Source organism: Schistocerca nitens, chromosome 2 (assembly GCF_023898315.1).
Source record: "Schistocerca nitens isolate TAMUIC-IGC-003100 chromosome 2, iqSchNite1.1, whole genome shotgun sequence".
Taxonomy (NCBI): Eukaryota; Metazoa; Arthropoda; class Insecta; order Orthoptera; family Acrididae; genus Schistocerca; species Schistocerca nitens.
Window position 1 is genome coordinate 544,044,364 of NC_064615.1, and position 27,214 is coordinate 544,071,577.

General features: G+C 43.1%; 1 protein-coding gene across 1 annotated transcript in view; it reads right to left on the bottom strand.

Moving 5' to 3' along the window:
• Positions 1 to 11,364: 11,364 nt before the first annotated feature.
• Positions 11,365 to 27,214, bottom strand: part of LOC126236533 (uncharacterized) — a 94,861-nt gene continuing 79,011 nt past the window's right edge. Inside the window, exon 4 of the mRNA XM_049945904.1 lies at positions 11,365 to 13,846. Within this exon, the coding sequence (XP_049801861.1) occupies positions 12,345 to 13,846 (1,502 nt within the window). The 3' untranslated portion in view covers positions 11,365 to 12,344. The remainder of the gene's footprint in view (positions 13,847 to 27,214) is intronic.

The window sequence follows — 27,214 nt, forward strand, 5'->3', positions numbered from 1 at the left end:
GTAATGGATCGTGCAGCCACGTCTCTATCCCTGAGTCAAGAGTTGGGGACATTTGCAAGACAAGAACCATCTGTACGAACAGTTCGACGACGTTTGCACCGGCATGGACTATCAGCTCACAGACAACGGCTGCGGTTACCCTTGACGCTAAATCACAGTCAGGAACGCCTGCGATGGTGTACTCAACGACGAACCTGGGTGCACGAATGGCAAAACGTCATTTTTTCGGATGAATCCAGGTTCTGTTTACAGCATCGTGATGGTCGCATCCGTGTTTGGCGACATCGCGGTGAACGCACATTGAAAGCGTGTATTCGTCATCGCCATACCCGACGTGATGGTATGGGCTGCCATTGGTTACACGTCTCGGTCACCTCTTGTTCACATTGACAGGACTTTGAACAGTGGACGTTACATTTCAGATGTGTTAAGATCCATGGCTCTACCCTTCATTCGATCCCTGCGAAACCTACATTTCAGCCGGATAATGCACGACCGCATGTTGCAGGTCCTGTACTTGCCTTTCTGGATACAGATAATGTTCGACTGCTGCCCTGGCCAGCACATTCTCCAGATCTCTCACCAACTGAAAACGTCTGGTCAATGGTGGCCGAGCAACTGGCTCGTCACAATACGTCAGCCACTACTCTTGATAAACTGTGGTATCGTGTTGAAGCTGCATGGGCAGTTGTACCTGTACACGCCATCCAAGCTCTGTTTGACTCAATGACCAGGCGTACCAAAGGCGTTATTATGGCCAGAGGTGGTTGTTCTGGTTACTGATTTCTCAGGATCTATGCATCCAAATTGCGTGCAAATGTAATCACGTGTCAGTTCTAGTATAATATATTTGTCCAATGAATACCCGTTTATCATCTGCATTTCTTCTTGGTGTAGCAATTTCAATGGCCAGTAATGTACTTTCAAAATTTAATATTTCAGAATCAGTTCTTCCTCATTCATTTATTTTCTCGTGAACTGTTGTGTTGTCGATAAGCGTGACAATCTTCTGTTGCTACGCGAGTGATTATTGTTTATATTTCATTGCCATTACCTTTCTTAAGGTTCTGGAGATCGTTTAATTATCCCTTTTTTTTAGTAAATCAGTGTTTTCCCTGTGTTATCAGTAATCTTTGTAGTAAATATTACGTGATGCCCTGTTGCCCCTCTGTGAGGTTTGTGAGCTATTGCACCATATTCGACCCATTTAAAAATTGTCATCAGCATTTAGCTTAAGTTTAGAATAGATTCTTCCTTCAGAACAGTCTGTTGCACACTTTCCTCCAACTAACCGATGTTACTTCCCTTCGCCAACGATACCCTTACTCACTGTAAAATTTCATTCGGCCTATCCGATCACGGCCAATTATATCGGAATCCAATAGGCCGCTTAGGAAGGGGAGGGTACAGCTGTTTCCGAAATTCATGCTGATTGACACTGAGGAGGTTATTCTGTTCAAGATACATCATTATGTTTGAACTGAGACTATGTTCTAAGGTTCTACAACAAACTGATGTCAAGGATATTAGACGGTAGTTTTCTGAATCACTTCTACTACCTTTCTTGTAGACCTGTGCGACCTGACACTTTTTCCAAGAACTGGTGACTGTTTTTTTTTTAAGGAATCTACGTCAGACTATAGTTAGAAGAAGGGATAACTCACCGGAAATTCAGTATAGAATCTGAAAGGGATTCTATCGGACTATGGAACTGTGTTCAATTTTAACGATTTCAGCTGTTACTCAATACCACTAACATTAATACTCACTTCATTAATCTTTTCAGGTGTACGAGAAACACATTGGGGAAATTCTCCTGGCTTTTCCTTCGTAAGGAACATTTGGAAACGGAGTTAAGGATTTCGACTTTTGTTTTGCTATCTTCAATTTTAGTTCCCATCTCATTCACTACGGACTGGACACTAACTTTGGTGCCGCTAATAACCTTTACATAAGACCAGAATTTCTTTGGGTTCTGTGAGAGATCGCTTGACAGTATTCTACTACGTCAGTCTTCACACCCAAACGCGTTTCATTCAGCATCTCTTTGTCTGAAGGCCTACGATTTGTTTTACAATTATTATAAATTAATCTCTGTTGCTTTTGAAATTCCTTTACAGTAATTGTATACCATGGAGGTTCCCTCCCGTAATGAACTGTTCTACTGGGCACGTATCTATTCAGTGTATCGTCAACTATTCTTTCAAACTTGAGCCACTGGTATTATCGTCCGATGATGCCTCATAGGCGCTTGATTGCAGAGAGATCTGGTGATTGAGCAGGTCGAGGCAACATGTTTGACTAAAACAGCGGTATGTGGGCAGGCGTTATCCTGTTGGAAAACATACTGGAATGCTGTTGGCAGCACAACAGGTCAAATCACCAGACTGCAGTCGATATGAGTGGCACGACCAGGACAATGCCCGTGCTGTCATACGAAACCGCAATTCAGAACATAACGCCAGTGTGTCTAGCACGCAGGCAGATTGTTTGTATGTCCTCAGCTGGCCTCCTTGTAAGTAACACACAGCCATCACTGGCAGCGAGACAGAACCAGCTTTCATCAGAAAATACAACAGTCCTACAACTTACCCTCCAATGAGTTCTCGTCTGACATAATTGAAGTCGCAAATGGTGGTGGCTTGGGATCAGTGGAATGCACGCTACAGGGCGTCTTGCTCGAGCTGTCCTCGAAGGAACCTATTTGCAACAGCTCGTTGTGTCAACTGCTGCTGCAGATGCAGTACAATGTGCCACAGTCATACGCCGAACGCAGTGGTCTTCCGTGCCTGTAGTGCCATATGATCGTCTGGAGCCCGGTCATCTTGCGACTGTTCGTTCTCGTGACCACCAATGTCAGCACTCAAGTACAATAGCTACATTACTGCCTAGTCATTTTGCGATTTCGCAGATGGAACCTCCAGCTTCTAGTAGCCCTATTAAATGACCCGGTGTTGATGATGGAGTCTTTGTCGCCTTGAAGGCATTGGCTAACATCAACTCACAACGTCAGATCTCAAAGGGAACTAACATTCACGACCGTTACAGCGTGTATTTAAAGAAAATTTGATTTGGAAGCTATCACCACTCTTATGCGAGTGACGTGATATCTCATTAGACATCATGTTTGAGTTGTAGAAACACGCTTACCAACTTTCCTTTGCGTCGCACAACTCCTTCTTGATGTTGCGATTGTTTTTTTCCCTTCATTGTATTTTTTCAATATTTTCGATGTCGTACTCTAACAAATATGTTGCAAATATGGACGCTGCGGGGGTTGGTGCGATGGACCAGACTGAACGTGTTCTGCATCGGAGACTGCGGCACGCACTGGTGCTCCCTCACGGCCGTCTGCGCCTGCTATCCGACATCGCTCTGCCGTACATGTGTGCCGGCACACGGTGGCCCAGTCACAGTGCCGGACCATTGGCCTCTAACAGTTATTTTATTTACTAATTTGCAATCATTTGTTTGAACAAATGCATATAGAATTCCTTGATGTAGCCTCTGTTTAAATACTGCGTTCTGATAGTTACTATGTGCTCGTATGTATTCCTGTCACAGTCACTGCAATACTAACATTTGTATCGTAATACACATTTGTCATACAAGTTCTTTTACTTACTTCATAAGTTCTATTTATTATCACGTTAACAATAATTCTATTTTGTAATTACAATTCAAACTATGCATACTTGTGGCATTTTTTGATTGGTACTGACTGGCACACACAGCAGTAAATGTTCTGCTGGCTTCAAATGATAAAAAAAAGCTTCACTGACAAATTACAATTCGTAAGGAGGATGTGTAAACTCTGCCCTCAGGTCACTTCTCAATTAGCATCGTATGTATCCTTATTTTTTTTAATTTATCGTATGATGAAAACAAATGCATAGGTACAACATTTATCAACAAATGTGCGCGATCACAAGCATGTGAAATCTTACGTCTCCAGATCCAGTTCCCTGATCCATTCGATCGCTTCATCCGATGCGTGGTGAGTGTCCATTGTTGTTCCTTCGTACGATCGAAGAGGAGAGTCAGCAACAATATGTTGGACTGACTATAAGCAGGCACCACAGTCAGAGTTTGCAGAACTAGATCTGTCCCACTTGTGCAGTAAATAACCACATCTGGTTTGTCCGTTTAGAATACAGTTCATTATCCTCCATTGACATCTGGGGAGATATAATTCTTCTATGTGCATGGAAAGATTCTAGATTAAATGTTTATTGCCTGCTGATTAATGCGCCCGCTGGATTTTCCATCAATGGTTGACACTGAAAGAGGACCCAAAAGGTTGTTTGCTGTGCACCATGACGGTTTCCTCGATTTCAAGCATTCGTTCGTGCCTGAGCAATATCTCTGTAAATGGTTAGCTCATCATTCTTCTGAATATTGTTTCAGAAATTTAAGAGAGCCTCTGATCTTCTTAGAACTGGAGATGGGATACTGCTGCAAACAGAAATCCATAAGGTGTTTGTACTCTGATTACTTCCCATAGTTGTTCCCACTGCCTGACTCATTTGCTCGTATGCCTTCTTAGAGTGAGCACTCTTGATAGAGGGCGAACAGCAGTATTCAGCAACAGAGCACCTATGATATGGCTTGATTTTTGGATCTTGAAACATCAGCATTAGCTCCCAATTCGGTACCAGTAAGTTTTTGAAGAATGTAGTTTCTCATTATAACTTTAGCTTTTATATTTTCCTACATTTGAAAGATGCTGTTTATAATGTGTTGTTTTATCTAGTGTTACGTTTAGGTATTTTGCTACACTGCGGTACACCAAGAGTTGGCCTATGAATCTGACTTGTGGTGTGTAATTTGCCTGTATCTTTTGTTGCTGAAATGCAGAATTAACTGTTTTCTTAGGATTTAGGTAGTAGCATCATTCCCTGAAGTTTGCAGCCAAGACTCCCATATCAGTAGATAAAGTTGTTTTAGCATCAGAAATTTTGGGGCTCTGGGCCACCAATTCAATCTCATTGTCATAACAGAATTTTATTGAGCACTTTCCCATAACTCATGTGTGTACAGGCTGAAGAGGAGAGGAGCTGGAACGGATTATTGATGTAAACCATCATTTAGTTTACGTTCCCCGCTTCTGTCATTTCATAATAGATCGAAAATATCTGTTGCTTAGAATGTTATTATGTAAGTCCATAAACTTACCACATGGGATTACAGTGATGAACTTCTAAGGAAATCTTTCTTGGCAAACAGTGACGTGAGCAGCTGCTAGATCAATTAACTAATTTATTATCATAGCCATTTTCGATATAAGTAGCTAGAGAGAATACCTCATACTTATAAAAATACTTTTGTAAGCTGGTGCTAAACGAAAAGAATAAACGAAAGAATAAATTTCGTTTCTCCCCATAGGCTCAGACTCGTACTCTCTGACTTTGTTGGTGTAACCAAAAGGCAATAGGAAACCTGGCTTATTCGTGAGAGTGGTATGTTTTCATTATTTCTGTTTTCCTATTTGCATAATATACTAAAGCTGTTGTTGTTCACATTGGCATCATGGGTGCTTTCCATTTATTTACATAGTTGCAGATACGCTGTCAGATGATGGCGTTGTAGCCTTCAGTGTACATAATTACACAGTATTTGCCATGAGTGGTATATTATGACTATTTAACATTCGTTACTGGGAAATAATATGTGTCAGTTTAACCCAAGATAATTTTCTGCTTGTTGTTTGCTTTACAGATCTGAAGATGGTTCCCTACCAGTCACTAGTAATCAAATGTAAACTAATGTATTGTTGCAATCAAGACAAACTTTTTTTAAATTTTTAGAAATATGTAAGATCGCTTATCTTCATCATCCGATATGTCAGGTATTAGGAACACCTGACTGTGTTTAACTCCATTACACCGACTGCTTCGAATAGACCCATTAAGGAATGTCTGTTTCTGAGCTGCTGATCTCAATTACATCCACTTGTCATGGGAACTAGGTAAATAAAGTCAAGCTTTAAGCTCAGTAAGAACAGTTTGTCTTGTTCTTTGAGAGGAAGTTCCCTTAAATTTCCCCGACTGGAGAAACAACTTTGGCTGTCAGTTGCATGGGAACCTTATAACTTTCTCCCCCTCTTTACCTATTCATAAAGCTGTAGTCGTACTGCGAGTTTTTACTCTGGCTGTAGTAAGTACAATAAATGGAAAATGCTCAGAAGATATGCTGTTCCCTGATTCAATGTCGCTTCAGTTCCTGACTACCTAAGGTGTACACATTAGTGCCCTGCAAACGCGTGGCCTATCCGCGTGACCCTCACGTAGCTGTGGTATTCGAGTGGGAGCGCTAATAAACTTCGCGAATGATGGCGGAAGTTGCCGAATATTACCAATGATAATGACAGCCACGTGAGCATAGGTACACGTGGCTGGCACAGCCGCATGAGTCACGCGGATTTCACGCGTCTGCACTCCTTTCCGCACCAGGCTGGGAATTTGAAATGTGTGCATGCTTGATGCGCTTCGCTTAGCACCAGACTAGGCTGGAATTTAAGGGAATGGTGAATAACGAATACATACAATACATATATTCAAAATTGTTCAGGTTTTCGTGGGCTCTTGTTGACAGACTACCTATTGGCTTCTTTCTCGGGATCTTCTGCCGACGTTCGTCTGATGATGTTACTGACGTTTTTCCAGCGCGAATGGCTGGCATTGTCAAAGCTGCAATTGAAATGGAGGGCGAAGATTTGACAATGCCAGCCACTCGTGCCGGCGAAACGTCAGTAAAATTGTCAGACGAACGTCGGCTGAAGAACCCCTGAAAGAAGCGAACTGGCAGTTTGTCATACATAAATTACTATTCGCTTTTCGTGAATAGCAAATGTTATTCGCAACATTATTCACCTACAGAAATAAAAAAACTTGTTCGTCATATGTGAATAAAAAGTGTTAAAAATACTAAATAAATTCGCAATAAATTGTATTTTAGCTTAAATTCTTCGTCATTTATAAAAAGAATTATTCTTCCGTTTCTTTCAAATTAGTTTTCAGAACAACCTTCTCTGTTTCTTTTTTCCTTTTTTTTCGAAACAACTCATCAGAATCTTAAATTTGCGAAGAATTACCATTGTGATCCCACAGACGATACGTGCTACATGCGCAATGCACTCCTGAATTCGGCTTTAAGCATGACTTCGTTGTACGACTTTAGCTCATAATCTTCAACAGTAAAACTGAGAAGTTAACAATTGTGCTATAGTTTTTGGCAAACACTTCGTTGTGATTCCACTTTAACTCCACTTCTCAAATCACATTTCAAATAAAATCTTCTTTTTACTTCACAACGTCATTAGAAAATCGTGGACGGTTGTTTTGACATTTATTTGGCTACCATATATCTGAAGTTTGTCGTAAGCCTCCCTTGTTTAAGGACGGCAATAGAGGTGAACTATTTGTTCTTAAATCGTGGGTAAGACTTTGGTGCAGTAATTGCAGTTGGAATAGAAAAGTCTTCCAATCGTCTCTTAAGACTTTCAGGATACACAAGTTGCAAGTGTGGTGCAAAAATACGAAATCTTTCAGGTACTGCAACCCAAGGTCTCTTCCGAAATTTTGAATCTCAGAGCGCTATATGTAATTTGACTGTCGGATGTCGGATCGAAAAACTATTCCGTAATCTAACGGCAAGTTTATCGGAGTTAATCCTAAAACAGTTTGAATGGCTGCGGACATCCAGCAGCATTCCATAAACTTTTCAAGACACCTTAGGTTAAAAGTATGGTGATGTCAGTCCTTAGGAACCACTGAATCCTTGCTTGAATCAGTCATTTTGCTGAATTACAACCATAAATGCGTAACTGTAATAACGAGACATGCATTTTGAACAAAATAATGCTCCATGTTAGAAGGTGAGGAGTATGATGGAGTGGTTGGAGGAGCACAGTGGCGTGTTCCAGTTCATGTGTTGGTCCCCAATTCACCAGATCTGAGCCTGATCGAATACTACTGAGATGTTTTTGAACATTGCGTCAGAGCTTATGTCCAGCTCTTCGGAATTTACTGGAATCGAGTGATGTGTGTGTGTATATATATGGCGCCAGATCCCTCCAGCAAAGGGTGTTGTGTGCTGTCCTTAGGTTAATTAGGTTTAAGTAGTTCTAAGTTCTAGGGGACTGATGACCTCAGAAGTTAAGTCCCGTAGGGCTCAGAGCCATTTTGTTGACCAAACGACATCGTCAATTACGACTGCATCGGCATTCGACCGTCGGCCAATGGAAACGTTTCGGAGTTTCGGGAAGGTAACATTTTTCCTACACGTCTTCGATGGTCGTCTCCATTAACGCCATCATCGAGGTAAACTGCGGGTCCAAATGTGCAGCGCGCCTCGGACGCAGGCTGGTGTGAGCATATTATGCTAAGGGAGACATTCCCCTGCTCTTGCGTGGGAGCTTCGGTAGTAATCGAAGACACGCTTACAGATGCGAACCACCAGCATCCCTTCACGCTTGATGTCTTCCCCGACGGCAATGTCATCTTTCAGCAGCATAATTGTTTGTGTCTCGGAGCCAGAACCCTATTTCAGTGGTTTGAGGAGCCGTATAGTGCATTCACGTTGATGTGTCTGAGACCAAATTCGCCTGATATAAATCCTATGCAACTCATATGTGTTGCTATCGGGCGCCATCATCGCGTACTCAAATCAGCGAATTACATGACCTATGCATACCTCGACAAACCTACCAAAAAAATGTCGGATCCCTGATACGCAGAATCCATTATGTATTTCGTTCCAAAGACGGACAGGTGAGGTATTAGGTAGGTTGTCGTAATGTTCTGACTGATCAACGTACATTCAACGTGCTACGTCCTAATAGTTTACCTTATGGAGTAACATATCCCCTTACATGACACGTATTTTTGCTTCCAAGATACTCTTTGTATAAACGGTCTTTTAAGTAACGCTATTCCTCGTTTAACAGTAGCACAAAGGTACAGATATCAGTTACTCACACCTACTACAGTACGTTCACGTATCTGTCGCTCGACAAGTCGCCATTCCGTCCCACGGTCGCTCTTACTAGAGACCCTTGCTCAGTGCCGGTCTACGGTGAAAGCAACACAGTCCGCCGCTTGGAAGGCGCCCAACTGCTTGGTTTGTGTGCAGTCTGTATCACAATTAGTAGCGAAAACAGACGGTTGAAGTTGTGCTAGGGGTAAAGGGGGGAGGGTGGTCGACGGAGTGTGCCAAATAATAAGCCGCTTGTGTCGAAAAACGTTCACGAACCGGCACTGCTCCTGTAACACTAACCCTTTAGCACTTTGCTTTCTCTTCAAGCCACATTTCACAACCTATAATTAATTTAAAGTGTCCTTTACTGTATCTTTTTGTGCGCTCTCTCGTATAGAACCACTAATCGGCCCAATAAACGCCATTACAAGTTCATCCACACTATGCTGCCCTTCAGTTGTACCCAGCAACCTGCTCCTCTGCTTTTACAATGATTTAAGAGTAGTTAGAACGGGATTTTTTTTTCACTTTTTCTGATATTTATCTCATTATAAAATTTTCAATTTTCCGAAAAAAATGATATACATATCACTTATAAACTCACATGGGAAGTATTTTATTTAATTTTTTAGAATATAATCTACACCGGTTGAAAATGTTAAAATTTTTATGTGCATTATTTCAAGATGTAATAAAATCATCATTTTTATATAGAATGCTGTAGATTGATGTGTTATAAAGATCATATCCAGAAGAGGTTGGGCACCAGCTTGAGGAAGTTGAAACAAAGTTTGAGAGACAAGAAACTTTCTGATGGTAAACCGAAAAGAGGCAGACAGACTAAATGATTGATGAACTGCATCAGTATTATGGGCTGGTCATTAGAAATAATGTGAGGATTTGTTGAAAATGAAGCAGGAAGTATAGGTTACCTTCTTCCACAGACTGTCATCTGATGAAAAACTAGTGCACCACCTTTGCCCTCGTGGTCCTGATGCATGGTGTAATTACCGCAATGCCCAGTAATCAAACGGTTCGTACAGCCATAAACATTTCATCCCAGCAGCAGTCATGGATATCATAAACCTATTTCCAGAGACCTGGAAAATCCTGAGCTACTGTCTGCTTGGTCAGACTCAAAATCCCAATTAGTGTCTCAATAATCTTATATGGACTCGCTTACTAAAAAATGTTTTTGTTGAATGAAGACACCAAAGTAGGGGGGGGGGGGCAGTGATGCTGTTATTGCTTTTAATGATGGCAACAGTGGTAGGGTAAATGCGCTATAGAATATGGGAATTAATCCTGCTGGAGTAAACTACATTACAGAACTTCAACAGATGGACAAGGTTCGCATTGATAAAGCAGAGTATGCAGCACAGTTGGCCACTAAGGAGTCCAGAAAGAAGAAAAACTTGGAAAAAGATCAAGAGGATGATATACAGTATGGTGCAAGGTGCTTCTGAGTGACTAAAAATAAAGAGTTAAGCATATGTTAAGTGTGCTAGAGTCTTCTGAAACTTTAGAAGCCGTTCCTGAAAGTTTACATTTTCTCTTGCATTTTTTCCTAAATCTCAGAAACGACTTCGAGTAGAGTATTCAAATCGTCAGGGAGTAATAACATATATATCCTGAGTCTACTGAACCAAATGAAGAACATAACGTTATGTATAATTCAAATCAGTTGGGATAACGTACAAAAAAGGTACATAACATTTTAAACGTGTTGTTAAAAATTGTATTTCCGAAAGCAGTGGCTGAAATGCAATTATTGTAGTTCCGTAGCCTCAGAAGATACAGTTTAATGTTCTGTGAAAGTTTCATGTCAATGGCTACAGTGGTTCCTGGAACACAGGGAAGCCAGTCCCTAACTTTAACATTGTCGTGGTAGGGGCCTCCAACCCCCCCCCCCCCCCCCCTATTTCCCTTGTCATATTACTTAAATTACAATTGAGTGGGTAAGAAGCGAAGGGGTATAAGTACACTTAACATAGTTCCGAGAAGACTGAAGTTAAAGTTCACGGGACTTCAAAGTTCTCTCGAGATATCGAAATGGAGTTTCAAGTTTTTAATTTGGACATAAAAATATTTTGTAGAATTTCTGTTCTCATGTTAGAATAACAATTTGATATAAATGATCAGTTTAATATCACAATTCGTAATCGTCTGTATGTACTTGTATCCCTTTGATTCCAGAATATTGTGAATTAAGGACATTCGATTTAAATTCCTCTATAATACTTTATTATTGGTTGTTATCACTGTTATCAATTCAGTTATCACAAAATTGCTGTCTGGAGCAATAACAATATATATATATATATATATATATATATATATATATATATATATATATATATATATTAGGCTGCATGAGCACTATTCCTTTTGTGGCTTATGACAGTGAAACATATTAAGAATGAATACTGTTTCACTTGTATCCCTTTGACACGACAGTTTGACGTGCCTTACCATACTCTAGGTGAACTTACCTAATTTTTGTGGGATTTGTCACTTGTAGCCCTTTACCTCTGATCACTCAATTCAACGTCTACGCACTTATATAAATTATCTTTATTTCGGATAATATGAATAATCTAAATTAACTAACTACATAGATAAATAAAGGCACAACTACGAATTATGTCCGAACTTCGAGTTGAATGTGATACAGTATTACAATTTTCAGGTGCACGAAGCGTTTTCAGAAGTGAAAGTCACGCAAAAGTTCCAGAAAAAAGTAATTCCTTGCACCAGTCCCGTATTCAATAGCTCGTTGTTACACTTGGTGTGAGATACAAATAGTGGCACGACTGTGCAATTATTTATGTACAAAGTGGCTATGCAGTTTTAAACATCAGATAAATACTGATGTCTGTCAAAAGTTTCGAATGATCATGCGAAAGGACAAAGTTTACTGTAAATGAATTTTAAGAGTTCACTGCTTTGCCTCAACTTTATAGAACAGTGGTTATAATAACGTATAGTGAACAGCAAGTTCTTTCATTACTTTCACCTTTGACAAACGTTAGACATAAAAAAGTTTGCGTTATTTAAATTTTATACCTCATTTAATGCTTCATTATATGATTGGGCAGAGGAAGTAGGGCAAGATTTTTCCTCTTATTTTCATGCAAATTAGTAAGTAATTATTTAATGTCATTGCATTAAAATGCATATAAATATACTAACATGTACAAACAAGCACAAAATTATAAACGAAGTACACATTAGTAAGTTGAAGTACTGACTGCGATATCGGCCGCAGTTAATGTAATCTCATGAAGTAGATTCTATTTTTATAACTAGTCACAGACGCTACTATGGTCTACAATGTAGGTAGTCCGCTAAAAGGATCCTTATGAAGATTACAACGAGTATTCTGCAGCCAAAGTCTGTTCATAGAGGGTCTTCGCCAGATTTCTTTCCGCTGCGGAGCAGAGCTCTCGCCCGTGACAGACGATCTCTGGGTCCCACCACGACAGTATCATGTTCTTGAAAAGAGGGAGTGTTGTTCCGTTACAAACGAAGCAAACGAATAGCACTGGTCCCTGCACCATTGTAGCAACATGTACGTAGTACGCAAACTGAGCTACGCCCTGTGCCTGGTGGAACCCAGTTCGAATGATTCTTCCTACTCCACTTAAGATTACAGCCTTCACTGACATAAAAAGAAGTTCTTTCTTTGAAGCAAATTTAGTGCCACTAAAAATTTTGAGTTGCTTCATGGAATTACGAGTACATAGGTACATGTATCCCAGCAGTCCGAGACAAACGAAATTGAAAGATATCGACAGTGTAATACCCAGCATGAATAATATACGACTGTACATCAGGTAATGTTTACTTGTCTTTTCGATAGCAATACATGCTGCACATACAGTACTCCAGGCTATTAGTGCATACAGCACCTGACGACGGAATATCTGGCTTGCTTCAGCACGTAGCAGGTCGTTAGGGAGCCTGAGATAACGAATGCATGCGAACATTTGGTAGCAGAATGAGTTTAGCCAGAAAGAGCTTAGAAGGGTGAGGGCGCTATCGATCAGCACTGCTGTCGATAAGTCAGGGACGCCTGCCATACGATACACGACCTCAGAGCACAGAATCTGGATTATACCCGTGATCTGAAAGGACAAGAATATCTTTCCAGGTAAATTACGTAACTGGGGAAGGTATATATATACCCGTGCAGTCAATAAGCGGAAAAGAATATTTACTGTTATAAATGAGATTTCTAATGGTTTTAAGTTGTCAATTTTAAAATCCATGTATTTCAACGTGGCGCTGTTTAAACCGTATTTGTAGTTCAGGGCCCTTTGTGTTGGCTTTCCATACCGTTTGTAGATACCTTTTCCCCAAGTTACATTGAACACTGTAGAGTACGATCCATCTGAGTAAAGTTTGACGGCACACACATCTAGAGGCTTATGCGAGGAAAAATCGCGACATTTCAGCAACAGAAGAGCTCTGAAAACAGAGCAGATGGCATCTGTATCGTTCGATTCCAGACACGACTGGTCGTCAGGGCTATCGAAATAGCAGCGAGCATCGTGTACGGACTGCGTCATACTAAAGGGGACGTCCTGACAAATGCTGTGTGAGTTGACAGTCATCCAGGCCAAGAGGCAGAGGTTGACGTTTGCCCTCTGCGTGTAAGCCAGGTAGCTGGTCACAGGTATGTGCGGTGCCCTCTGCACCATGTCGTCCCAAAGCTGCACACGGCACTGATCACGCTGCTCGATCCTCTCTGGTGGCAGGTCTTCCAGTGGGCACGTGGGATGGTCCAGGGCGTTAACCAACAGCTGCACGCAGCCAGTGTCCACGTAGAGCGTAGCATTGCTTCTGTCTTCCAGCTGCCACTCCTCATCTGCAAAACAATCACAACAAACAGGTGGTGGTGATGCTCGTATACTGGTGGCAGCTGCATTCAAAGTTTTCTCCGGACAGCACAGTTGGGTGTCGTTTATCTAAATCATAGATGATCAATGATTAGAATAGGGTAGGTCACAATCAACAAATATCAAGGAGTAATCGCTCACAACGATGTAAGACGAAACGGAAATATAAGTAACGTATTCAGAAAAACAGATATCTGAGATTGATGGAGTGAATACCGCATACCTCTGCTTCATCTACAGCGTATCCGAGGAGTCCCCATAACCCACTTGACTTCGTACAATTGAGGAAATAAACAGGTACTGCTCCTGCCCTGAAGCTGACAAATAGCAGTGTTGTCAGTTTGTGTTGTTTTGTTCCAGTGTTGAGTCGGCCGGAGTGGCCGAGCGGTTAAAGGCGCTACAGTCTGGAGCCGCACGACCGCTACAGTCGCAGGTTCGAATCCTGCCTCGGGCATGGATGTGTGTGATGTCCTTAGGTTAGTTAGGTTTAAGTAGTTCTAAGTTCTAGGGGACTTATGACCACAGCAGTTGAGTCCCATAGTGCTCAGAGCCTTTTGTTCCAGTGTTGTACTGTTTGCGCTGCGAATCCAATGTCGACACAGATACATTGCAACGCAGCGATTGGTGGCGGCTACACACACTGTGTAGCTCACAGGTTGGGAAATTCTATTACAGAGTGGATCAGAGCATTTGCAATGATCTACGTAGCAAAGAAACCCTGCATGGCAGAGAGAAACTTCGTGTATTTTCGTGCTGCCTCAAAGACAGGATGTACCTGCCATCGTCCCTTAATCAACTGAACTGTCTCCCATGAGGTGAGTTTCCAAAGGAGCAGATGAATGTCAAGCACGGTGGCCACAACGCGTGGCTTCCATGAAAAAAAGATCTGAAAATGGATTTAGGTCAATATTATACGTTGAAGTCCCCTACCGCTTGTTTCTGTCCGTATGTGAATGCTAATCTGAGAAACTAATGTAGGATTTTCACTGGAAGAGGACAGTTTCTGAATACAATGCTGGCCATCCAAAATGCAACTCCAAGAAGGGCCGGAGATATCTCAGCGAAATTTAATTGGGAGATGACACGTTGTGCAAAGATCACATGATTGAAAATACGGCCTCATCTGATGTGAGGAAGATGATGAAGTCAGTATTGATTTGCTACCATTGCGCGCTCTAACCGCTGCTACACGCCTAGGTGATGAATCGGACAGGCTCTGAATGTGTTGTTGAAGCTGCCCACGATACTTCACACATATTGCCAAAGTTGATCTGGTGTAGCAACTGGTGATGTATCCCGGGCCAGGCGTTCCGCAATCACGGACCAGACTTTTTCCAAAGGAGAGAGATTGTAAGTGCAAGGAGGCCAAGCCTGCAATGCAATCCGATGAGTGAGACGAAGTCTCGAACGCAGCATTCCACATGTGGTCGGTCATTATCCTGTTGCAATGTGGCCATCAGCAAGCCTCGAAGATATTGGAGGACAACAGACTCCAACACTTGAGAGATGTAACTGTGACTGGCTGTGTAGCAGCAATGAGTATTTGGGGGGGGGGGTGCAGGAATTTAAAGCAGTACCATCCCAAACCGTACTATCAGGTGCAGGACCGGTATGGCGATGCATGAGGTAACAGTCTCTTACCTTGGTGCCTGCAGACTGTAATGCGGCCACTGTGGTGGTGCAGGCAGAATCAGAATTCGTCGGTAAAAACAGTGTCGTCACATTCGGTTGTCAATGCCTGTCGTTCACCGCATCATTGCCGGTGCAAATGCCTGTGCCATTGACTCAGTGGCAAACGCAGCAACGGACGCCTCGCGGGCAGTCCACTCTCCTGCAAACAGCGTCGAATAGTACGCGCGTGCAGTGCTTGTTGTGCAACGGACTGAATTTCTTCTGATATGGTTGGTAAAACTGAAACGTGCGTTTGGCGTCATTGGCCGTGAGGCCCGTTATGGGGCAGGTCCGGCCGCCTTGGTGCAGGTTTTCTTATATTCGACGCCACATCGGACATCGGGCGACCTGCGCGCCGGATGGGAATGAAATGATGAAGATGACAACACCCGGTCCCTGAGCGGAGAAAATCCCCGACCCAGCCAGGAATCGAAGCCGGGCCAGTAGGACGGCAATCCGTCACGCTGACCACTCAGCTATCGGGGCGGACAAAAAAATGGTTCAAATGGCTCTGAGAACTATGGGACTTGACAGCTGAGGTCATCAATTCCCTAGAACTTAGAACTACTTAAACGTAACTAACTTAGAGACATCACACACATCCATGCCCGAGGCAGGATTCGAACCTGCGTCCGTAGCGGGCGCACGGTTCCAGACTGAAGCGCCTAGAACCGCTCGGCCACTCCGGCCGGCTCGGGGCGGACATATGGTTGGTGATATGGCAGAGCGATCCATCAGAGACATGTGCACAGTATGCCCGCCACCACGTGTAGTGGTGCAGCGAGGTTAGTGCAGCCGGTCCCGTTGGTCCGTCGTTCCTCTTGCGACCAGCGATTGCAGATCTGCATCAAAGTTGTTCGGTTCCGTCCGACGTGGTTGCCGATTTCTCTGAAGGATACTCCACAATCCCTACAGGAAACTATTATTCCTCGTTAGAACTACGAAACCTGCTCGAAAGACGCTCACAGCCTTCTAAGAGGCATACTGAAGATGCTGACGCAAAACAGCCGTGCGAAAGAACAATTCCAGTACGTCCACACTATTCCCCTTTTATACAGCGCTTGGAGGCGGCGCTACTGGCGCTCGTGATATGAGACTGCACTGAAATGCTAATTGTGAAGCAAATTTCACCAGAATTGGATGTTTCCTTTATGGTGTTGCATTTTGGATGGTCATCAGTGTATATTTACAAGTCGTCCAGCTGTAGAAAACGCTACCCATGCAAAGCTGGGGCGAGCCACTAGTTTTCTAATAAATGTGCTACATATCGCAGATGTCTGGATAACACTTTCTAAAGGGTAAATGAAGTGAAATTATTATTTGAAATTGAAAAACTCCTGAGCACGATGACAAGGCTGCCACGGATGACAGTTTGTGATTACAGTAGGATGAAGTGCAGAACACTTTGATATTCAGGCGAGATGCTTAATGATAAACGTCGCTCTCGTTTGGGCAAGTGTCTGCAACATCTGCAGCGCCAATGAAGTGGCCAACACGAATTCCAGACGTTACCACGCCAACTGGAATATTTGGGTCCCATGTGGTTAAACGTTACACGACCAATGGCAAATTTCGCTAAAGTGAAGGGGAAATGTTTCGAAGCGTAACTACAGGGACGGTTAGTGAGATGCCATGAGGCACAAGGAGAAACATACACTAGTGGCCACTAAAATTGCTACACCAAGAAGAAATGCAGATGACAAACGGGTATTCATTGGGCAAATATATTATACTAGCCCTGACATGTGATTACATTTCCACGCAATTTGGTTGCATAGATCCTGAGAAATCAGTACCCAGAACAACCACCTCTGGCCGTAATAACGGCCTTGATACGCCTGGGCATTGAGTCAAACAGAGCTTGGACGGCGTGTACAGGTACAGCTGCCCATGCAGCTTCGATACCACAGTTCATCAAGAGTAGTGACTGGCGTATTGTGACGAGCCAGTTGCTCGACCACCATTGAACAGACGTTTTCAACTGGTGAGAGACCTGGAGAATGTGCTGGCCAGGGCAGCAGTCGAACATTTCCTGTATCCAGAAAGGCCCGTACAGGAACTGCAACATGTGGTCGTGCATTATCATGCTGAAATGTAAGGTTTCGCAGGGATCGAAAGAAGGGTAGAGTCTCGGGTCGTAACACATCTGAAATGTAACGTCCACTGTTCAAAGTGCCGTCAATGCGAACAAGAGGTGACCGAGACGTGTAACCAATGGCACCCCATACCATCACGCCGGGTGATACGCCAGTATGGCGATGGCGAATACACGCTTCCAATGTGCGTTCACCGCGATGTCGCCAAACACGGATGCGACCATCATGATGCTGTAAACAGAACCTGGATTCATCCGAACAAATGACGTTTTTCCATTCGTGCACCCAGGTTCGTCGTTGAGTACACCATCTCAGGCGGTCCTGTCTGTGATGCAGCGTCAAGGGTAACCGCAACCATGGTCTCCGAGGTGATAGTCCATGCTGCTGCAAACGTCGTCGAACTGTTCGTGCAGATCGTTGTTGTCTTGCAAACGTCCCCATTTGTTGACTCATGGATCGAGACGTGGCTGCACGATCCGTCACAGCCATGCCGATGAGACGTCTGTCATCTCGACCGCTAGTGATACGAGTCCGTTGGGATCCAGCACGGCGTTCCGTATTACCCTCCTGAACCCACCGATTCCATATTATGCTAACAGTCATTGGATCTCGACCAACGCGAACAGAAATGTCGCGGTACGATAAACCGCAATCGCGATAGGCTACAATACGACCTTTATCAAAGTCGGAAACGTAATGGTATGTATTTCTCCTCCTTACACGAGGCATCACAACAATGTTTCACCAGGCAACGCCAGTCAACTGCTGTTTGTGTATGAGAAATCGGTTGGAAACTTTCCTCATGTCAGCACGTTGTAGGTGTCGCCACCGGCGCCAACCTTGTGTGAATGCTCTGAAAACTAATCATTTGCGTATCACAGCATCTTCTTTCTGTCGGTTAAATTTCGCGTCTGTAGCACGTCATCTATGTGGTGTAGCAATTTCAATGGCCAGTAGTGTATATCGTACAGCGCGGTATTTCGCGCCCGACCCTCACTTGTGTGCAGCGTTTTAATTACAGCTTTTTAAAGGGATTCTTCACCGTCATTACTACTACAGTTAATACACGCTTACACAGTGTTTTCTCAGCCTCACTGCAGGGCAGAATATTAATATTTGTAAGAACTATACTGACAGGAAAAAAATCAGTACATCCTTTTAGAGGTATTGCAATTCACTCAAGATTTAATGTTGCAACGGTGCATGTAGACTACATGAAATAATTACATTAATACATCAATAGCTCAAGCACTTCTGAGGTACCAGGGCGAACGACAGGGTGACGGTCGAAAACACTGGAATCTTTTTTTATTTATTACAGAATTCGTATGTATATACGTTGAAGAATTATTCACGAAAATAGTATGAGCGATCTACAAGAATTAACGAATCTTTGAGCGTTTGAAGCCGAGCGTCCACGGCGTGCCTCGGCGTTAGAGAACTGGTTCCGCGCTCACGCACCATGACGTTGGGCGGTTTTAGTCAAAATATGAACAGAACTTTCAATAGCCTCATTTTGAGATACGTTCCAAAAATAACATCCAGCCTAAGCGAAATTGTCAACATTGCTTCAAATTTGGGCGTATGTCTATTCACAGGAGGCCACACTGCATTGATGCACGTGGCAAATGCCCTCCAAATCAAAATCGGCGATGAAATGCGCCAATTCTGAGAAGATAGTGGCACCAGCGGAGATACGCTAAGCAACGAAAAGGGCTTTGAGGACGAAAATGACGAGTTACCAGGTCAAAGTAGCAGAAGGAGGCCATCCACTAGTTCTTATGGACTTAGCATCGATATCATCCCGTAATTAGGAAGCTTTGTCCCTTTTTTAATACGATAAATACTTGTCTAACTTAAAACGCGTTTTCCTCAAAGCCATGTTTTTCGGCATGGTTGTCGTCGCCCACGCTACGATTTTAAAACCATTTTAATGATTTTTTGGTCTCCCTTGAATCAAACTGAATTCTGCTCAGTTCATCCTAGCCGATTTTTTCATGTTGATCTCTAGTATCTTTTCTGTCAAAATAGAGGCGTCCAAAAATGGCATTTTCTCTAGGTATCTACAATTTCGCATAATTTATTTATTTGTTTTGCAAATCCCTACGACTAACTAAAAATACATCTGTAAGGCTCAGCATGATATGTTAATTTCATGTTTTAGATAACCACAATCGGAGTGACAGCGATAACCGTCGATATATCCCCTTTCAGAGCTGCCTCGGGAAAATCCTCAATTACGCAGCGTAGATATTAACATTTTTCAATAAAAATACAAATAAAAACTTCAATGTATACTTAATTAATTGCAACGAACCAAATTTGTAGAAAATAATCCTAAATTTGACCAATACTTTCGTCCATCAGCCTGTCGTTTCTCTTTTACACCCATATTACTATGTAGTGTAGCCTCCACAGACAGCAATGCAGGTGCTGAGTCTGGCTTCCATCGGTCGTACAGATGGCAAGTACTGTCCTGGAATACGTTCGCCATGTCTGCTAGACCTGTTCGCGTGATTGAGTAAGAGTTGTTAGTTGACGGGTTGCGCAAGTCACTTCTCGTCCCAGAATATCCCTAGGCCTGACAAGACGCCTCCTGAGATGCGACAAGGTAGTAGTAGTGTAAGCTGTCGTGGCCTCCTGACACTCATTGCTTACATATTCCACCCTCACAATCATATTCCGCACATCAAGACGCTTCATTCGAACCCAAACTCGACAAGATAAAGTCAATATTGTATGAATTCATGTAAACGATATGCAAATAACTAATAAATCGCAAGTGCACACCGTGGTTGAAATACTAGAGGCTGGCGTACACACATACATTCCAGACACGACGGACACAGGAGCTTTTAGTTCGAGAGAGGGAAATGCCCGCCAGGAGGCCGGTCCCAACCCATCTACGTCGGCTGGTGACCGCCCCTAGAGCAGACAGCGTTTGCCCGAGTGAAAGGACGACCTCTTGTTCGGCTTAAAAGAAAATTCCGGTACATTGTGTGGGAGCGCGCAGCCTACGCATTCTTTGCACATAGCACGCAGTTTCAGAGATTTTCACAGGAAGACAGCAAACGCCAAACGCTGATACTACAGATTTCCGGATTGGTCGCCTTAAACGAAACGTCATTCTCCCGTTTTAGAAGAGCAATGCTGATTGGCAGACGACATTTCTGACGCCTTGAGCTGAAGAAGTAATGGAAGAGAATACCCCTTCATGTCTGGCGTGGAGAGGGGCCGTTCCGTTGTCGCTCTTGGAGCGAGAACACATAACGAGAGCGTGCGCGTTCGTACGTGTACTCAAAGAGCGAGGAACAAGTCTCTCCTCAGTACTTTACTGGGAGAGCACCTCTGTCAAGAGCGAATCGAAGTCCCACTCTATATTGAGTCCTTGCGATTAAGCGTTGTTCACTGTGTTGGCTGCTACACTTATTGTGTGGTGTGAACAGACAGAGTTATAGTTAAACGCCTGCAAAGGAATTTTGAGTGGCATCGCGGTGGACTGGTTATCTGACCAGTGTACCACACCAATGCTTAGACTAGGGGCGAATAGGAGTCCTTGATTTCATCAAAGTGTAGGGAGTGTTTGATTGGCGAATGTCAATCCAGATAGAACTAGAGTTATCTGATTTGTCGGCAGCAAGCTGCGCAGACAGAAGTCATCGCAGCTTACTGTATTGTGTGCTACAACTCTTGCGAGCCCCATATTTCCTCCACAACAGTACACTTCACTGCATTTCACAGCCTTGACCATACCTAGCAACATTCTAACGGATAATTATTCAAGTTGAGTAGGCGCGGCTCTCAGCCATTCTGCCAAGTCAATAACAATCTTAAACTTTGTATAAAAATTTCATTAGCGAATCCTATCCTTAAGAGGTAACTTCACATTCCGAAAAGAACCAGGAAATAACGTGTTCAGTTCATAACTAAAAGTGCCATTGTGATTTCTCAGAATTTTACCAAAATAAATAATAATTTCCGTAGTTTCATGTTTTTCTTACACTAACACTACTCCAGTACCCAAGTATACCACTAGTTACGTAAGAAAATTTGTGAATTTTTTTGTCATTTCCTTACAGCGGACGACTCCAGAAGATATTTATTGCTGAAAGTTTTTCAGGCATTTCTATTTAGAAAGTTAGGAGCATCTGTCTGACTTCTGTAGTAGTGTGGGGGTGGAAATTGCATCTTCCAGGAGTCACGGGGTAAAGGATACATCTCAGATTAATCCGTTGCACAGAATGACAGAATAGCAACCCCACACGCTCGCAGTAGGCAAAACGCAACAGGGAATAACAATATAAATGTGGTAATAGTAAACTGCAGGAGGGTCTATAGAAAAGTCCCAGAACTGCTCTCATTAATAAACGGTCACAATGCCCACATAGTACTAGGGACAGAAATTTGGCTGAAACCAGATGTAAACAGTAATAAAATTCTAAACTGAGATTGGAATGTATACCGCAGAGACAGGCTGGACAGTGAAGGGGGAGGCGTGTTTATAGCGATAAGAAGTGCAATAGTATCGAAGGAAATTGACGGAGATCGGAAATGTGAAATAATTTGGGTGAGGGTCACGGTTAAAGCAGGCTCAAACATGGTAATTGGATGTCTCTATAGGCCCCCTGGCTCAGCAGCTGTTGTGGCAGAGCACCTGAAGGAAAATTTGGAAAATATTTGGAGTAGATTTCCCCAGCATGTTATAGTTCTGGGTGGAGATTTTAATTTGCCGGATATAGACTGGAAGACTCAAACGTTTATAACGGATGGCAGGGACAAAGAATACAGTGAATTTTTTTTAACTGCATTATCTGGAAACTACCTTGAGCAGTTAAATAGAGAACCGACTTGTGGCGATAAGATATCAGACCTCCTGGTGACTAACAGACCCGAACTATTTGAAACAACGTAGAACAGGGAATCAGCGATCATAAAGCGATTACTGGATCGATGATTTCAGCCGTAAATAGAAATATTTAAGAATGTAGGAAGATTTTTCTGTTTAGCAAAAGTGACAAAAAGCAGATTTGAGAGTACTTGACGGCTCAAAACAAAAGTTTTGTCTCAAGTACAGATAGTGTTGAGGAGCAATGGACACAGTCCAAAACCATTGTACAACATGCAGTAGATGAGTATGTGCCAAGCAAGATCGTAAGAGATGGAAAAGAGCCACCGTGGTACAACAACCGAGTTAGAAAACTTCTGTGGAAGCAAAGGGAACTTCACAGCAAACATAAACATAGCCAAAGCTTTGCAGACAAACAAAAATTACGCGAAGCGACATGTAGTGTGAGGAGGGCTATGCGAGAGGCGTTCAATGAATTCGAAAGTAATGTTCTATGTACTGACTTGGCAGAAAATCCTAAGAAATTTTGGTCTTATGTCAAAACGGTAGGTGGATCAAAACAAAATTTCCAGACACTCTGTGGCCAAAATGGTACTGAAATAGAGGATGACAGACTATAGGCCGAAATACTAAATGTCTTTTTCCAAAGCTGTTTCACAGAGGGAGACTGCACTGTAGTTCCTTCTCTAGATTGTCGCACAGATGACAAAATGGTAGATATCCAAATAGATGACTGAGGGATAGAAAAACAATTAAAATCGCTCAAAAGAGGAAAGGCCGCTGGACCTGATGGGATACCAGTTCGATTCTACACAGAGTATGCGAAGGAACTTGCCCCCCTTCTTGCAGCGGTGTACCGTAGGTCTCTAGAAGAGCGTAGCGTTCCAAAGGATTGGAAAAGGGCACAGGTCATCCCCGTTTTCAAGAAGGGACGTCGAACAGATGTGCAGAACTATAGACCTATATCTCTAACGTCGATCAGTTGTAGAATTTGGGAAGACGTATTATGTTCGAGTATAATGACTTTTCTGAAGACTAGAAATCTACTCTGTAGGAATCAGCATTTCGAAAAAGACGATCGAGTGAAACCCAGCTCGCGCTATTCGTCCACGAGACTCAGAGGGCCATAGACACGGGTTCCCAAGTAAATGCCGTGTTTCTTGACTTCCGCAAGGCGTTTGATACAGTTCCTCACAGTCGTTTAATGAACAAAGTAAGAGCATATGGACTATCAGACTAATTGTGTGATTGGATTGAAGAGTTCCTAGATAACAGAACGCAGCATGTCATTCTCAATGGAGAGAAGTCTTCGGAAGTAAGAGTGATTTCAGGTGTGCCGCAGGTGAGTGTTGTAGGACCGTTGCTGTTCACTATATACATAAATGACCTTGTGGATAACAACGGAAATTCACTGATGATTTTTGCGGATGATGCTGTAGTATATCGAGAGGTTGTAACAATGGAAAATTGTACCGAATTACAGGAGGATCTACTACGAATTGGTTCAAATGGCTCTGAGCACTATGGGACTTAACTGCTGTGGTCATCAGTCCCCTAGAACTTCGAACTACTTAAACCTAACTAACCTAAGGACATCACACACATCCGAGCCCGAGGCATGATTCGAACCTGCGACCGTAGCGGTCGCGCGTTTCCAGACTGTATTGCCTAGAACCCCTCGGCCACCCTGGCCGGCTGCAACGAATTGACGCATGGTGCAGGGAATGGCAATTGAATCTGAATGTAGACAAGTGTAATGTGGTGCGAATACATAGGAAGAAAGATCCTTTACCATTTAGCTACAATATAGCAGGTCAGCAACTGGAAGCAGTTAATTCCATAAATTATCTGGGAGTAGGCATTAGGAGAGATTTAAAATGGAATGATCATATAAAGTTGATCGTCGGTAAAGCAGATGCCAGACTGAGATGCATTGGAAGAATCCTAAGGAAATGCAATCCGAAAACAAAGGAAGTAGGTTACAGTACACTTGTTGGCCCACTGCTTGAATATCGCTCACCAGTGTGGGATACTTACCAGATGGGGTTGATAGAAGAGATAGAGAAGATGCAACAGAGAACAGTGCGCTTCGTTACAGGATCATCTAGTAATCGCGAAAGCGTTACGGAGATGATAGATAAACTCCAGTGGAAAACTCTGCGGGAGAGACGCTCAGCAGCTCGGTACGCGCTTTCGTTGAAGTTTAGAGAACATACCTTCACCGAGGAGTAAAGCAGTATATTGCTCCCTCCTATGTACATCTCGCGAAGAGACCATGAGGATAAAATCAGAGAGATTAGAGCCCACACAGAGGCATACCGACAGTCTTTCTTTCCACGAACAATACGAGACTGGAATAGAAGGGAGAACGGATAGAGGCACTCAAAGTACCCTCCGCCACACACCGTCGGGTGGCTTGCGGAGTATGGATGTAGATGTAGACATGGAGACAGGCCCAGAAGTCGTGTTGGCTAGGGAAGTTTCTGTACGTCTTACAGAGCACGTTGGGCTTCACAGTCAGTGTGTGGGCGAGCTTCTTCCTGATGGAACAACACATCACCTCCTGGTTGCAAGAACAGCAAAGGAATGGGTCTAACAACAATATGCACGTGCCGAGCGCTGGTTACCGTTCCCTCCAGAAACACCAAAGGTGAACGGGAGTTAATGCTTTTCGTACCTCAGACCATAAGGCTTGGGATGGGACCGATGAGTCCTGGTGAAACCACTCCAAACAGCACTCACCAGGTCTACGCCATACGCGGAAACGGCTATCACTGGTGTGCAGGCAGAATCCGCTTTCATCGCTGGAGACCACAGTGCGCCATTCCATCTTCCAAGTCATCCTCTGACGGCACCAGTCCAGCTGTGCACGTCGATGATATGGCGTGAGTGGAAGATGGGCTAGAGGTGAGTGTGCCCGTAGTCCCACTGCTAATAAGTGGTTCACAACAGTTCGTCTTGACACATCTGGCCTCACAAGATCTGTTACCTGTGCTGTGGTAGCTGTACAACCTATCAGTGCTGCTGTTCCAATAGTACGATCCCTGAAGGTGTCTGTGCTGCACGGGCATCCCCAACTTCATCTGTGGTTGCGTGAAAATGTTCACACGACCACTGATACCAGTAGCGCTGCACAAATGACGCAGCGCGTTCAACTTATATGGCAGTTTTACCAAAAGGGCCATTCCGCCACTCGGAAGGCCACGATTTGATAACCTTTCAAACTCGCTCACTTGGCTGTGGGAAGCGCTAGTGTATCTCCATGGCATCGTTGCCTGCTTGCTTCACACGTTTGCAGCTCACAAGCATTCTGACTGTGAGCTTGGCTGTTAGAGGGTAGACACAGACAGATCTCTGGTAGCTATTGCACTACGTAATTTGGTGGCGGACGACGTTGATACCACCAGCACATCTACTATCCCCCAGGTGGTAAATGCCGGCACAGAGTCAAAGTCGACTTCATCTTTCCAGGTGTACTAACTTTCTACTAGAAGTTTATATTATAAGCTAATGTTTTGCAATAAACTATTCATCAGAAAAGCCAAATATTACTCATTAAATAAATATAGTAAGTATGAGAAATGTGGAAGAGAAATGTAGAAGGCTACATGACTTACAATTACAATATTAACAAAAAATTAAATTGTGTATGTTGCTGTTCCGTTAGAGTCAAACTGTCATTTTTATAACAAGCAAGATATACGGTACAAAATAAAATTATGTACACATACACTGTTTAGAGAATTTAAAAAGAAACAGTTCTTTATATGATACAATTGTCCAGTGCTCTGTTTCTGCACTAGAGTTATATGAACGTTTTGCTGATAACAATGTTCACAGACGGTGTTCAAACTGCCGTGTGGTCAACGTTGTTTCAGAGATGTTGCTGACCTCCTATGGAAATTGGTTTGTGGACGAAGCTGAAGTGTTTCGTGTATGAGACACCGATAGACGCATCAGATCAGCTTTTGCTCATGTGGTTGAAGCTGTAACCATTATTCGTGAGTCACCTGTGACTCTCAGCGAGTTAGACAGTCATTAGAATGAAAAAAATGGCTCTGAGCACTATGGGACTTAACTGCTGAGGTCATCAGTCCCCTAGAACTTAGAACTACTTATACCTAACTAACCTAAGAACAATCACAAACATCCATGCCCGAGGCCGGATTCGAACCTGCGACCGTAGCGGTCGCGCGGTTCCAGACTGTAGCGACTAGAACCGCTCGGCGCTATGTTTTGATAACTGGTTTCTATTAGGAAAACGCAGTTCCTAGCAGTATTGGTTCTTAGTTGGGATACTACACTTCGTTACTAGTTGTTGCATGTCATCATGGCGTGATTCCTATCTTGAAACTACACTGCTTTTCAATGTGCCGCTACAAGAACAATGGAGAAGGATGGCGGTGCAGTATCTGTGGATATTACGCCGGAATGCTGTACTGTGGGAACTATTGTGGCGATATCCGTGGCGTGATATTTTAACGTTGTACAACAATAAGCTGTCTTTGCAACAAACAAAGACTCAAACACTACCGCTAATAGTGGTGGCGGGAAGAAAAATGGTGGGATTATTATATACTGTGCCAGAAGACAATCTGAAAAATATATATATAATGCCTAGGCAATGTGTAGAATATACATTGACGTTAGATTTGAGGCAGTCTGTATATTACCTAGGCATTCTATAGAATACTGGATTTCAGACAATTCCGGTAAGATATGAG